Source organism: Notamacropus eugenii, chromosome 3 (assembly GCF_028372415.1).
Source record: "Notamacropus eugenii isolate mMacEug1 chromosome 3, mMacEug1.pri_v2, whole genome shotgun sequence".
Taxonomy (NCBI): domain Eukaryota; kingdom Metazoa; phylum Chordata; class Mammalia; order Diprotodontia; family Macropodidae; genus Notamacropus; species Notamacropus eugenii.
Genome location: NC_092874.1, coordinates 28,795,850 through 28,811,593, shown reverse-complemented (window position 1 = coordinate 28,811,593; position 15,744 = coordinate 28,795,850). Strand labels below are relative to the sequence as shown.

General features: G+C 46.0%; 1 protein-coding gene across 5 annotated transcripts in view; it reads right to left on the bottom strand.

Annotated features, from left to right (window-relative positions):
• NGLY1 (N-glycanase 1) overlaps positions 1-15,701 on the bottom strand; it is a 56,288-nt gene extending 40,587 nt beyond the window's left edge. For 2 of the 5 annotated variants that reach the window (XM_072651157.1, XM_072651158.1), the window contains exon 1: positions 15,530-15,701. In XM_072651157.1, coding sequence (XP_072507258.1) covers positions 15,530-15,666 — 137 coding nt within the window. In that variant the 5' untranslated portion in view covers positions 15,667-15,701. Of the gene's footprint in view, positions 1-9,313; positions 9,593-10,056; positions 11,744-13,683; positions 14,751-15,529 lie in introns of those variants that run through there. The other 3 variants (XM_072651162.1, XM_072651160.1, XM_072651161.1) reach the window with 3 other exon arrangements.
• Between the last annotated feature and the right edge of the window lie 43 nt (positions 15,702-15,744).

Below are 15,744 nucleotides of genomic sequence, written 5' to 3'. Positions count from 1 at the left end.
TGGCACCCAGAGTTTTTAGTAAGCATCAAGACAATATCCTTCGTTTTGAATTCTTGCTCTGGGATCAGAGAAAACTTCTCTTTTTGACAGAAGAGTTTTATTTTGCTTTAATTCTGTGCCCTACAACCTCTTAAAAACATTTTTAGAGGCTTCATTCTCTAATTCATCCATTTCAACTTAGTACTTACTTGTATACAATTTTAAAAACCTGGCAGATGCTTTAGGGTTCGCAAAGTTCTTCACACACAATTCTCTCATTTAAATCTCATAATAACAATGCAGGTGAGATACAACAGGTAATATGCCATTTTACAGATGAAGAAACTGAGGTTTGGACATAAAGTGGCTCACCCACAGCCACACAGCTGGATTTCTGACTCCAGGTCTAACGTTCTGTCAAGCAGACCTCTGGTATAACTTTCCCAGTTTTTCCTTCTAGGTTCTCAGACTGTATTGTCCATCGTGCACACTCAATTCAAACAAAGGACCACATCCAGTGCGCAAGGAAGTACTTGAGGCACAAAAAACGAAAAAAGGGAGTTTATAATTTAAAGGGGGTGGGGGAGGGTATGCAAAGGGAACGATGCACCCACAAATACAATGCAAAGCAGAGAATGGCCAGGGCAGAGGACCCAGTGTTTTGAGAAAATAGGGTCAGGAAAGATCACCTTCGGCATGGTGGCTTCTTGGGCTTTTCATTTCAACTATTTGCAGAATAAGAAAGCTCTTTCTAATAGAAAAATAAAAAAGGGCTGTATTCTGGGACACACACTACCCACTTCAAGACTTTTCACCTCTACCCTGGCCCCACTACACCAGCCTCCTAATGGGTCTCCCTGTTTCTGGTTTCTCACCTTCTCTAATCCATCATTCCCTGGCAAAATAATCTTCCTAATGCACAGGACTAAGTCACTCCCACACTCAGATGATGTTCATTTACTCCCTGTGGCCTTTGGAATGAAATATTAACCGCAAATTTCTATTAGGAAGAGTTAAAAACTGGTTAAACCTTAAGGACCACTCTTTGTGCTATAGGCCACCACAAGGTGGAAGGAGGCTGGCTCCAACAAGGACAGCAGAACCAGATGTGAATCTGAGAATGAAACCCTGTGTGAGGAAATGCTCCCTTCCATAAGTCTCTTTCAGTAGTAAGATGGCCTGTGAAGTTTACCCCCAGCACATTCTTTCCAACCACAGATGAACAAAAATCAATCCTGCATTTCTCATGGCTAGCTCCCCTTCTTTCAGCAACAAGACAATGGACCTTGTGGCCCAGATAACTGAATATACTGAGATTTCCCACAGGGACCTGAAGTTGAACATGTCCAAAACAGAAGTCATTATTTCTCCATGCCTACCCCCAAGACTTTCCTGTTTCTGTTAAAGGCACCACCCACCTTGCAGTCACTCAGATTTGCAATCTCAGAGTCCTTCCTCTCCACAGATCTAACGAGTTATCAAGTCTTACCAGTTCTACACCCCCATATCTCTCATCCATCCCCTTGTCTTCACTCATACTTCCCAGGTTAGGCCCTTATCATCTCTTGATTGACGTACTGCAATAAAGCAGTGTCCATGCCTGAAGCCTCTCCCCACTCCAATCTGTCCTGCACAGATGCCAAAATGCCGCTGCAAAAACAGAGATGAGACCACGTCACTCCCAACAAAGGAAATGGCCATGGCTCCCCATTGCCTCAAGGACCAATTATAAACAACTGTTTGACATTCAAAGCCCTTTACCATCTAGCTCCAACACTTCCAGGCTTATGGTACATTATTCCCCTTGATGCATTTTATAGTCCATTCAAATGGGTTTTCTGGGTCCTCCTCACACACAGCTTCCATCTCTCACTGCCACACGTTTGCACAGGAGGCCTCCCTTCCTGGAATCCATTTCCTCATAACATCCACCTTCTAAAAACCCCAGTTTCCTTCCAAGCTCAACTCAAGTGCCACCTCTTACAGATGGTCTTTTCTGACTTCACCAAGCACCCAGAGTTACCTTTTATTTACTTTAAATATGCTGAGGTATCTCACCTAACAGAATGTAAACTTCTCCAAGGTGTAGACTTTCACTGTTCCTTTGGATTCCTGGTGCCTACTAAAACACCTGGCACATGGTAGGTATTAAATCATGGTGTACAGCACACTAATGCCTCCTTTTCTTCTCATTTTCTATCCCAAATATAAGATGGAACAGTCACAACTATGTCATAAAAATGTTTGCTTCATTTCAATCTTGGTAAGAAATTTCTACTTTTTGGTCAGAATAAAGTTGAGGGAATCAGTTCCCCTTATTGCTTCTGAAGGATACATGATCATCATCACTAAAAGAAGCCCTGCGTTTATTAGCTGTTCTGCCTTGGGCCCTACCCCAAGCTTCAAGAAGTTTAAAAGTTGATGTCGGCCATCACTGCTGTATCACGCTTCTATTTCAGACCTGTAATGTTTCCTAAACTCTTCATTTATTTTCTACTTTGGTCTAGGTGGTTTTTCATCCAAAGGTTTTGTTGTCATTTATCATTCCTGGATGTCCTCAAATAAATTTATCTTAATAAACAATGCCATTCTGTTCTGCTCTGTGGGATCTGTTCTGGGTCTATAAAAAGTACACCTTTCCAGGGGCTTCTTTCTGACATGAGTTTCATTCCATCAAGTCTTAGATGAAACTTAGGCAAAATGTGTCTCTCTGAATTAGGACCTCTTATATACCTTACTTTACACTCACGTGTGTATAGACACCTAGAACCATGGGTTTCCTTGTTTATCCTTTCTTACATCCTATGTCCTTTGAATTACTGGGCATCTCTACCACCATTCTTTTTCCTGTACTGTAGCTACCCTTTCCTCTACCTCGGTGGCTTTGGGTCAACAGTTTTCAACCTCCTTCTGTCTTTTCCATCTATAACCTTTCTGATTAGATTGCAACACTAAAGACAAATATGTATTTCAACACTCCTCTAAGGGTGTACTCTAACTCTAAGCCAAAGCCCATCATTTTCATGTTGTAAGCTCTAGTACAGAAATCCAAATCCTGTTCTCAGACACCATCTTCTTAATCAGCTGTTCCCTTCCCAAATCTGAAGTTCCTGCCGATAATCAGCAGCAAGCAGGAAAAAACAAGCAGCATCCTGAAGCTTTCTGTTTCTTGACTTGGATTTCATCCTCCCTAACAGCACTTTCTAGATTCCTTCTGAAAGGATCATGGCACAGATCACTAAAAATGGGTAGCAATCCACAATCTCTGAGGAACACAGCTTTACACAATTAAGTACAGGAGAGAAGAAAGAGGTAGCACTAACATCTGGAAGGAACAGGGAAAATTTCCTGAGGAAGCAGCACCAATGCTTAAGGTACAGCTAGAGTATATCCCTGGCTGTCCTCTGCCCCAGCTATGACCAATGTCTGCCCCTGAATCAAAGGCACCTACCTTCTTCACTTCACATCCCTCCAAGTTCTCTACTCTATAACTGGTCTTCTACTTTCCTCAGAATTGTGAATTAGCACTTAACCGAGTCACCATGTCTTTTTCTGTGGTGATAGGAATATTATCAGTCTCCTGCCATGAGGAATGAGCTAGTTCTTTTTCTTAAAAGACAAACTAGCTTTAAGACTCAACTGAATAGATGAAAAAGTATTTATTGAGTACTTACTATGGGCAAGGAATTGTGCCAACCCATGTGAATACAAATACAAAGAAGACAGAGCCTGTCCTCAAGGCACTTACATTCTGATGGGAAAAATAAGACTTAAAGAGGAACTAGAAAGCTGGGGGACAAAGAACAAGTCAGCATGGTTAGGAACAACTGGACCCCAGTGGGGTGGTCAGGCCCTAGTCAATATAAGGTTAAAGCTCACCAAGTCACCGTGGCCCTGCTGACATTGTCCGGATCATCTGAGGACAAAAAGCCAGAGGACTCCAGCTGGGCCTTGGCTCTTGGCTTGTAGACAACCATGAGTAACCCAAAGGCAAGGCCGCTGTACTCAGCTGCATCAGTCCTGTATCCTTAGCGGAATCTCCATTCCCTTTTGTGGCTAAACAGAGCTCCTTCTGTTAACTATTAAGAGGCTCCAGGGGTGTCTTATTTCTTTCTCATTTCTAACCAGAGGTATTAGCCCACTAGATAGTCTTTACCTATCCCACACATGCCCACAGTTCCATTCTGGAAAAAAATAAATGGAATTTAAAAATGTGTGGTTTAGAGAACTGCCACTGCACCACTGCACTCCCTCAGTCCCTTACAACTTTTATTCAGCATTCACCTTAGCTGTGCTTTGATTATCATGACCTTTTTGGGCAAATTCAAAGCTTCTCCCAGTTGACAGAGGAACAAAGATTTATTCGATCATTTGACAAGGCCTTATCAGGTGCTTACTATACACAAGGCATTATATTGGGATACAAACATAAAGCAGAAAACCACTGAGAAGGGAAGGATTGTAGGACAAGGGGTTTCAGAAGGATGCTAAGAGGACCACTCCCACCCTACCAGGCCATTTAGTTCAGCTTCAGGGCAGCAGGATGGGGAAACACTGCCTGAACCCACCCAATGTAATGGGGAGATACTCAACAAAATAAATAGAATACAACAGAACACGGATAATGTTAACAGCTGGTTTGCTAAACTACTTCTTGAGCTTAACACCATCAGTGCAGAGGACAGAAGAAAGGACTTGGAATTAGGAAGAATGGATTGGAACTCCATCTCAGGTAACTACTAGACATGAAACTCTCTGGACAGGTCACTGGCCCTCTCTGGCCTTCAGTGAAATGAAGGGCTTCACCTGGAGGACCTCTAGGGTCCTTCCAGCCCTAACAGGTGATCCTATAAACATATTTTACACACAATGAAAAACGGAGGCCCAGAGAGTTGTGATTTGACCAGTATCACTCAAGTACTAAATCTAACAGCTGAAAATTCAAAACCAATTTCTGTTTCCAAATCTTGTGATCTTCCTACTATCTTCCATCATTAAAGTAACAATGCCCCACCTTATATATTTTGATCCCCACCTAACACCCTAACTCCTATCACGTTTTAACTTCACAGAAAGAATCTCAGAATTAGGCCTCAGAAGACACCATGGAACCTCAACCTCCCAGATCACCCAGCCTTTCCTTGGAGACCTAGAGGGAGTGTAGAGAACATCAGGACCTCCGAGGCAGCCCAATCCCCTTGTGGATAGCTCATCATAGGGACTGTGGTTTTCCACTACTGCCTACTTCTCACAATCTAATTCCACATTTTCCACATTTATATCAAACACTCAAAACCAGCTACTACATTGCCACTAAATCTTTTCTTCTTCAGGCTCAACATCCCTATTTTCCTCAACTGATCATCTTAGGCAAGATCTCAGTTTTCCAGTCTCCACATTTCAGTGATCACCAACAGTGGCTCAACAATCATGTGTGTAGGCTCTTTCATGACTTGAAAATGTTGTGAATCTAGGCTTGGTGACTTGAATTGGTCAAGGCCAGCTAGATAGTCTTACTATCTCCATTTCTATCTTGGGTATTAAGTTATTGTTTTATTCTATCTAGTCCAAGTATCATTCTACTTGGCAGAGAAAACAAACAGTAAGCCAAGCAGTTCTACCTTCTTTTGGTCAATGGGCAACATGGTCCCTCATCCAACTAGACTCTCTTTACTTCAACAGAGATTTTAGAAAACCACCCTTCTAGTTGTCCTTGACGTTCCTCACCACCTTCAATTCGTCCTGGGCTTCAGCACCCCACTTCTCAGCCAGGCCCCTGCTAGGCCTTTGTATATTCTTGCTTGGTCATCCAATCTGGCTTCCTTCTTCTGTGCTGCCTCTTAAAAATGCTAGTTACTCAGTGAGTCTCCCATGCACAGAGCTTCCACTGTTCTTCCTCGCTGGAATTATTTCTGTTTTTAGAATCATATTCTTAAGAGCTTCTCCTAAATAACTTTAGGTCATGGGATCCTACCTGTCTTTCTTCTGAATTCTTTGAAAAATGCTCCCAAAATGTAGGCTGCCTGTCAAATGCTTCCCGGCTTTCCTCCTGTACTCCATCACACCTTCTAAGATGCTGCAGTCACTCCCTCCCAAGCTAGGTGCTCATCATTTCCCCTCCAACACTCAATTTCTCTGGGTCCTATTCTCCAGATGTTCTGGATCCCTTTTCTTGAATCTCGGCAGAACCGCTGAAGAATAGGACCCAGGACAGAAAAGACTGGTTGGAGAGGTCAGTAAGAAGACTCTGGGAAGGTAGTATCATCACATTCATTAACGTAAGGGAGAGCAGCTCATTTATGTTCAATCTCTTATGAAAATCAGACAAAGAGAAAGGTCCCATGTAAATGAAATGCTTATAGCATCGAAGAGAGTTGTAAAGAAAAAGGAGTCCCCATATATTGGGAACTGGCTTAACAAACTGTGGTGTCTTAATGGGATGAAATGCTGCTGCCCTACAGGAAATGACACATCTAAAGAACCTGGGAAGAGTTGTATAACTGATGAACAGAGAAGACAGAACCAAGAAACAATTTAGATGATGCATATAATATTACAAAGGGAGACACTTGAAAGACTTCAAAACTATGATCAACGCAATGATCAATCATTACTTTATAGCAGCATTATCAGCCTCAAATAGAAACGGATTGCTGTGGCCATACTGACTTAGAAACCACAAAGTAACATTACCTATGTTTTATTGTTCTTATTTATTTTGCTAAACATTCTCAATAACATTTTAATCTGGTTCAGGCTGGGCAGAGCTGGACACTTCTGCTAAAAAGAAGGGAAGAATGCCTCTCATTTGTTTACAGAAGCCATAGACTAACCCTGTGGAGTGAGGCACGCATTTTCAGACATGAATTAATATGATAATTTGTTTACAGATTTTACTGCACTTGCTGATTACCAAGAAGAGTTCTATTGGTGGGAGTGAATCACGGGGAAGTGACAGTGATATAAAATAATACACTTAAAAAAAGTATCTGTAATCCATTTATAACATTCTTTCTCCACCTTTATTACTATCACCTGACCTGTAAGAGGCTGGATCCCACCTTTCTCAATGGTTTTATTTTCTGTCTCAGGATCTTCTTTACCTCCATCACACCTCTGTTCTTGTAAATGCCAATATGCAGGGAACAGGAGGCAGTGGGACACAGAGGAGAATCAGAGAGAGAAGCCTGGCCAGAATTCTGGCTTTGCCACTTACTTCCAATGAGACTTTGGGCAAGGTGCTTCTTTCTCTGGATTCCAAAAAAATCTATAGGATAATCTATAGGATAAACTAGAAGGCTGCTAAGGCATCTTGCAACTCTTAATCTATGCTTCTATACTAACCATCATTCTAACGTCCTAACTACGTAATTCTTTAACTTATAAATAAAGGACAAATAACAAAATAAACCTTATGAATAAATTTTATATTTTGTTGTGAATTTAATCACAAAAAATGTAATTAAAAAATTTAATCACAAAGAATAAAGACAAACATTTCAATATACACAAAGAAGAAAGAGTCCTGTATAAGAAACAGTTTGTTGCACATAATTTGTTTTTTAAAAGTACACATATACTTCAGGGTAGCTAGGTGGTACAGGTCCCAAAGTCAGAAAGACTTGTCTTTCTGAGTTCAGATCTGGTCAAGTCACGTAACCCTGTTTCTTTAATTTCCTCAGCTGTGAAATGAGCTGGAGAAGGAAACGGCAAACCACTCTCATATCTTTGCCAAGAAAACCCCAAATGGGGTCACAAAGAGTTGGATATGACTGAAAACAACTCAACAACAATAAAATATATACGTACTTATTAAATATAACAAGGTAGTTTTTCATTTTTCATTTTCTTCTCTTATCAGTGTCTGAAAACCATGTTGCAGGGGTTACACTTCAGAAGCATTTCTAGAATCATCTCGCACCATCCTCCTGGCCTCTCAGGCTCCCAACTGAGGAGTCGGCCTCAACTCACTTTCAGGCCTCATATTCAGTTACCAAGGCCTGTGGATTTTACCTTTGTAACATCTCTTGAATGTGTCCCTTTCTCTCCTCTGATGCTGACCCCTTGATGGTGGATCTGCCTGCCTTAAGTCTCTGCCCACTCCCATTCATCTTCTGTTTCACTGCCAAAGTGATTTTCCTAAAGAACAGATCTGACTATGTCATCCTCCCTTTCAAATTCCAGTGTGTCCCTATCACCTTCAAGGTCAAATATAAGACCTTCGATTTGTCATTCAAAGCCCTTCACAGCCCGGCCCCTCTCTAATCCGTCTAGTGGTCTCATACCTCACTCCACCTGACCTCCCCACATCCTCTGTGATTCAGTGACCCTGCCCTCTCTGGGGCTCCTTGCACAGCACAATCCAGTTCCTGACTGGGTATTGTTCCTGGATGTTTCCCATGCCTGAAAATCTCTTCCTCCTCATGGCTCTAAAAATGTTCAAATGTCTGTAATCCTTAAAAAAAAAAAAAAAAAGGTTCCCTTGACTTCTAACCATCTCATCTCTTTTCTCCTTTGCAGTCAAACATCATGAAAAAATTCTCTCAAACTCATTCCTTACCACCTTGTATTATGTCTTCTTTGCCCTCCCCAACACTATTCACTCCAAGGTCACCCCTTACTCACCAAAGCCAACAGCCAATTTAATTTCCTGACCCTCCTTGATTTCTCGGTTGTATCTGGCATGCTGACTATCATCTCCTTCAAATACACTATTTTGAAAATTATTTCCAAAATACCATGATTCAGGTTTTCCTTGGATCCCTTTTCACTATTCCTCCTTTAGCTTCTGGTCCTCTTTCCAACCTCTTAATGGAGGTGTTCTTTGAAGTTCTTAATTTGGCCTCCTTAAACTCAGCTCTCTCCCTTGGCAATCTCATGTTAACACAGATGATTCCCAGATCCAGAATTCCAGTCCTGCCCTCTTTTCTGAGTTCCAGGTGTGGTGCAATGGAAAGAACAGTGGATTTTGAGTCAGAGGAGCTAGATTTGAATTGTGACTGCCACTTACTGTAGGATCTTAGCAGGCAGGTCAGTAAACCTCTATGGGCCTCAGCTTCCTCATAACAGTTGGACAAGGTAACAGCCCTCCTCTTCCCTCTCTATACTCCTGCTCTTAGTGATCTCCTCATTAATTACTACCTCCAAGGAGAAAACTCAGATTCATAGTCTCTACCCAGTGCTTGAATCCCACACCATCAGCAGCCTAGAGGACATTTCAAACTGGACTATCAGAAACATCTCAAACTTAAAATGCCCCAAATTGAAATCTATCCCCCCCTCCCAAATCCAGCCCTTTTCCACACTTCCCCATTTCTGTCAAAGGCACACTTACTGTTTTCATTTCCCATTTCACTTTCTCTCCCTTGCCATACACAGACAATCAGGTGCCAAATCTTTGTATGTCTCCCTCCACAGCATCCTCCCAAGTCATCCAGCCACTCCAGCTGCTCATCATCCAGTTCTGGCTTTCAGCACATCTGGCCTAGACCAGACCATGTGGTCATCTATTGCAGACTGCCTTGAGTCTCCTCCCACGCCAGTACATCCCAGGCTGCCCAGGTCCAACCACGTCATTCTCCACTCAATCAGATCCAGGGATGTTCTACTGTCTCTAGGTCAAAACAGGAATTTCTCTGTTTAGCTTCGAAAGCCCTTCACCACCTGGTCCCAACAGTCCACCTAAAGTGACTGCCTATGTTCACCATACACAATACTCAATCTCTAGTTCCCCCTACCTGGTACATGCACTCTTCTCTCCTCTGCCTTACACATTCCCTCTCTTCCTTCATGATGCAGGAACCACGTGAAACCTTTCCTGATCCCCCCCCCGCCATGCTACTGTGCTCCCCAGTTTCTCATATTTAACAACTTTATATTGCTTGACTGACTAAGATTCCTCGAAGAATATATTCCTATTCAATTCAACAAGTATACATGCAATGCCTGGGAGCAAGCTACTTTGAAGAAGGACGCAGCCTGTATGTAGAAGACACAAGGTGCAAAGAAGGAATTCTGACAGTGCGCTCTAAGAACATCTGAGGAGGGAGAAAACACTTTCAGCTAAGGAAGGCTTACCAGGCAACCCAGAGGACATGTCACTGGAGAGAGTCCAGAAGACAGATAAAGATTCTGAATGGTGGGACTGGAGAAAGAGCCCATTTCAGCCTATTAGCATACAAAGTTAATAACACCAAGAGCCAATCTTCAAAAAATAAGTGCTCAAGGACATGCGTGGTTTTCAAATAAGAACTGAAAATTCTAAGTGGCTACATGAAAACATTCTTGAAATCCCTAATAGTAAGAAAAGCACATTCAAACAGTTATGAGATTTTGCCTCACAGTGCAAAAATGACAAAAGACAGCTGCAATCACTGCTGGAGGGCCTGGGGGAAGTCCACAGTGATAGACAGCTGTTTAGGCTATGAAGTGGGCCAGTGATTTAAAATATCAATTTGGAATTCTGAAAGAAAAAATGACTTAACTGTTCATACCCTTTGATTGAAAGATGCTACTCCTAAGCACATATCCCAAGTAAGTCAAAGTCAGAAAGAAAGGACCAACAGACAGTAAAATTACTCACAGTGTGCATTCTGTGGTAGGAAATAACAGAAAACTAAAAGTGGGGACTCATCAAATGATGAATGGCCGAAAAAAACTAAGGTAATATGAATGTCATGGAATAGTATTGTGCAGTAATAAGTGACAAAAGTTATTTAGAGAAAGATGGGGAGATCCCTGTGAACAGATGCAGGGAGAAATAAGCAGAAAACCATATAAACAAAGCAACATCATAAAAGATAAAGCCAATTAACAAGCATGTATTAAAACACCATGTGCCAAGCTCTGCAGGAGGTGCTGGGGACATAAAGACAAGAAGGAAAGCATCCCCACTGTCAAAAAGCAAACATTCTGTTGGGGAAAACAACGTGTATGTGCCTGAGTAACTACAAATGACATACAAGGCAAAGAGAAAGTAATTTCAGGAGGGCACCAGTCAGGGCCTTGCTTGGGAGAGGGCACCAGCATTTTGGCAGCAGGGAGAAAACTGGAGTGGCGTGTGAAAGAATCGTTAGGAAGCTTATGGCAGTGAGTGCCCCAACCAAGGCAGCGACCGTGAGCAGAATGGAGAGAGATGAATGGAAACCAGAGAACTTGGCAACTAACTGGGCATGAGAAGTAAGGAGAGGTAAAGGACAAAATGAACCTTGAGATTCTGAATTTGTGAAACTGGACATATGGTGGTGCCAGGGGCACAAACACTGTAGTCAGAGGGAGGAGCAGACTTAAGTTGAGGTTAATAAGCTGAGTTTGGGCCAAGCTGAGTTTTAAGTGCTGGTAGGACATCCAGGTAAAACAGTCCTAGAACTAAGTGGAGATGCAAGTCCAGAACTCAAACTCAGAGGGATCATGACTGGAAACTGAAATAAATTGTAATCTGACTTCAAAGGATTACATGCTGGACTAAAGAATGCGCATATCAGACTAGAGTAAGCAGCAGCAGGTCACTGGAAGGGCTTGGACACAGAAATGATCAGAACTGTGCCTTTGTAAAATTATTTTAGTAGCTACACAGAGAATGAATAAAGAGATTTGAAGTATGAAAACCAATTAGGAGGCTATTGTAATAGTCAAGTGGCAATGAGGGCCTGGACTAGGATAGTAGTATTGTGAATAGGGAGGAGAGGACAGATGAAAAGATGCATGGAGGAACACTTTGTAGGACTTGGCCAACTGATCTGACTATCTAGGACAGAAGTGGGGAACCTGCAGCCTCCAGGCCACATGTGGCCCCCTAGGTCCTCAAATGCAGCCCTGTGACTGAATCCAAGCTTCACAAAATAAATCCCCTTGATAAAAGGATTTGTTTTGTAATACTTGGACTCAAGTCAAACCCAAGGACCTAGAAGGCCACATGTGGCCTCAAGGCTGCAGGTTCCCCACCCAGATCTAGGGCATTGGAGAGAGTGAAAGAAGAATCCAGGGTTTTGAGTCTTCATAACTAGGGGAATATTGGTGCCATCAACTGAAAAATGAAAGCTTTAAGTAGGTCTGGACAGGAGAGGAGGCAAGGAATTAGAAAGAAAGGAAGAGAACATGTTGCATTTAAGGTGCTGGCAGCCATCTGGATAGATCTATACAACAGGAAGCTGGAGAAGTGGGAAGAGAGGTCAGCAGAGATTAGGGCTGGATATAGTATGACCTTGGATAAGTAAGTCACAATCTCTCTGGGCCTCATAAAATGAGGAGGTTTGACAAGCTTTGAGTCATATACTAGTTTGATAAGAATGTCACCTATATACCTTTATCAATGACATGGATGAAGGAATAGATGACATGCTTAACACATCTAGAGATGCCACAAGGCTAGGTGGGAAAGCTAACATAGTGGATGAAAGAGTCAGAATCCAAAAGGATCTGGGGGTGGACTGGAGCACAAGCTCAATAAGAGTGAGTAACTATGTAGCAAAGAGAAAGTAAATATGATCTTGGGATACACAGAAAGAGATAACTTCCAGGAAGAGAGAGATGATAGTGTCTCTGTCCTGGTCAGACTCATCTCTATGCAGTCCAGGACACCTCTATTCAAGGATACTGATGGGCTGGAGTATCCAGAGGAGGACAGCTGGGTTTGGTGAAGGGACCCGAGTCCACATCTCATGAAGACTGGAAGAAGAAACTAGAAATGACTCGGTTTGAAGAAAAAAAGACTCCGGGGACATGAAAGCTGCCTTCAAGTATCTGAAGGCTGTTATATGGAAGAGGTATCAAACTCCATGCCAATGCAAACTGCAAAACCACCAATTTAGGCTGGGTATTAGGAAAATCTTCAAGGTTAGCTGGCCCCAAAATGGAAAGGGCTGCCTCGAGGGGCAGTAGGTTTCCATGGAAGCTCTCTAGGCAGAGGCTGAACAAGCACCTGTCCATGAAATAATGAGGATGCCCTTCAGGTATGGGCTGGACGAGACAGCTTTGGCAGTGGTGGCTTCCAAATCTCCAATTCTATACTCTGTGATCTCTGTACAGCTTTGGGAGTCACTTGAAGTGATCAAGGAACCAGTGAGAGCAGCTGAAATAGCTAGAGTACTTATTCTTATGTGCCAGGCAATGGGCTAAGTGCTAGGCTCCAAGTGAAAGCATACTAGCTAGTCACTCTCCTCAACAATTTCACATTCTAATGGGGGGAAACACTTCAAGATATGCTGGATCACTAAGGGAGGGAATCAGAGGCTCAGGAGACAGCCTTTGGGGATGCACAAGCTTTGGTGTGGAGACAGAGAACAACACTGGCAGAAAGATTCTCTTCCCTCAAGGGACACAAAGAAGGCCCATCTAGAGAACCAGGAGGAAGCATCTGCAGCATCAAAATCTGCAGGTAGATGAAGACTGAGACGAGACACTGGATTAAGCAATTAAGAGATCACTGAACTTCTGACAAAGCTACAATCAGTGGCTGGCTGGTTCAGTTGCCAGAGGGCATCTGAGTGAAAATGGAGTGAGAGCTGAAAACGTAATGGAAGGCTCCTCTTTCCAAAGTCCAAAAGGGCAAGGCAGCTGACAGAGAGGATGTCCGGCAGGGCTTATAACTTTTTTTAAATGGTGATTTTTTAACTTTATTAAGCACCGGAGTGCAAAGCTCTCCTTTGGGTGGTCCAGAAATACTTCCCGATCTACTAAGATACTCATTTCTGGCAAGTCATTTACCATTTTGTCTTTAGTAAAGCTTTAGTCACTCATCATGAAGTAAAACAAATGGGTCAGAACCAGTTTGTCGATGTTGCAGACACCGTGGCATCTTGTGGTTAATTCTCCCTGACTCTAGGATTTTCAGTTCACAAAACAAAAATCTGTGAGTTAGTATCCTAATGGAGAAAGGTGAAGATCTGTCCACACTTTGTATTGGAAGTTTGAAGTTCAATGTCTGTAGAGCTCTGTAAGGAGGGAGAGTCCTCGGTGCAGTCATACTGCCAGAGGCATCCAGGCAAGGTACAAAAAAATAAAAACAATCTGGAGGCTTTTCTGTAAATGCAAGAGGTAACTCTGCTTGGGTCACTCCTGGAAGAAAGGGGTCAGAGCCCCTGAGGAGGGCCCTGGGCCGAGGCCAAGGGCCCCTCAGCACCTGCAGGCTGGGGCTAGTCGGGGAAGTGAAAGAATTGAGGTTAAATGTCAACTCCCAGGCTTTTCCTGCACCTGCCCTAGGCACCCCGAATCCTGTCCCCTTTCTCGATTAGACACACAGACAGACACACACAGCGGGGGGTGGGGGGAGCTTGGGACTCATGCCTGTGCACAGGCCTCAGAAGAACCTCAGTGAACGTGCTGATCAATACCTACACACCTCAGAACGCCCCCCAAAGCCAGGGGTAGTACCAGGCAGACATCTCACTGATCAGGGGTATCTGCTCTAAGCGTTTTGGTTTCATTTTAAGGCTGAGACAAGAACCGGGTCCCGGATAACGCTGCCAAGTTGTTTACAAACAGCTCCATGCCCAGACGGCTGGAGGGGCACCAAGCAGTCCGCGGTTCTTCGGGGCGGGGGTAAAGGGGATCTGGGGGTGACTGTCCGCGGCCCCGGGCCTCCTGGGCAGGTGGGGCGCAGCGGGCACGGGAGGGTGGCATGTCCTCTGGCACCCGGCAGGCCCGCACACACCGGCTTACACGGCCAGCGGTGCCCAAGTAACCGTACACCGTCCGGGGCAAAGGCCCCGAGGTGGGCAGCCGCAGCGGTGACTCTGAATCTTGTCCCACTCTCGGCAGGGATCGGGCGCGTTTATCAAACCGAGGGCCCAAGGCGGGGTGGGGGGGGGGGCACTGCCCGGGGGCAGACGCACAAGAGGGGGCCAGGGGACGTGCGCCCAGCCCGACCTCCGCGCACGGCCTCCCCGCGTCTCCCGGGTGTCCCGGGCACCCATCATTAAGGCAGAGGCGGCGCCTCCCCGGCCCCGGGCCGAGGACCCCTCCCCCTCTCCCTCCCCCCCTCCCCCTCTCCCCGGCCCCGGGCCGAGGACCCCCCCCCCCCCTCCCCGGCCCCGGGCCGAGGACCCCTCCCCTTCCCCCTCCCCCCTCCCCCTCCCCAGCCCCGGGCCGAGGACCCCCCCCTCTCCCTCCCCCCCCCCCCCTCCCCGGCCCCGGGCCGAGGACCCCTCCCCCTCTCCCTCCCCCCCTCCCCCTCTCCCTCCCCCCCCTCCCCCTCTCCCCGGCCCCGGGCCGAGGACCCCTCCCCTTCCCCTCCCCCCTCCCCCTCCCCGGCCCCGGGCCGAGGACCCCCCCCCTCTCCCTCCCCCCCTCCCCGGCCCCGGGCCGAGGACCCCCTCCCCCCTCCCGGGCCCCCGGGGGCGCGCGCCGCCGCACCAAGGACCCCTCCCCCTCTCCCCCTCCCCGGTCCCGGCCCGGCTCCGCCGCACCGCGGACCCCTGCCCCTCCCCCTCCCGGGCCCCCGGGGGCGCGCGCCGCTGTCACCCCGCCCCCCCGCCCGGCTGGCCCCCCGCAGCCCGGCCCGGCGACCACGTGCGGCCGTGACCCCGCGGCGGGGGCGGGGCGGGGGTCCTACCGCAGGATGTTGTCGGCGTAGGTGAGCAGCAGGCGGGAGGCCTCCAGGAAGGTTTCTCGGGGGTTCTGGCACAGCTCGGACACGGCCCTGGAGAGGGCGGGCGCGGCGGGGCCGAGCGCGGCGGCGGCGGCGGCCATCCCGCTCCGGCTGCGGCTCGGCTCGGCTCGGCCCGGCCTCCTCCCCCTCCCCCCTCCCCGGCCCCCGCCCCCTGCACT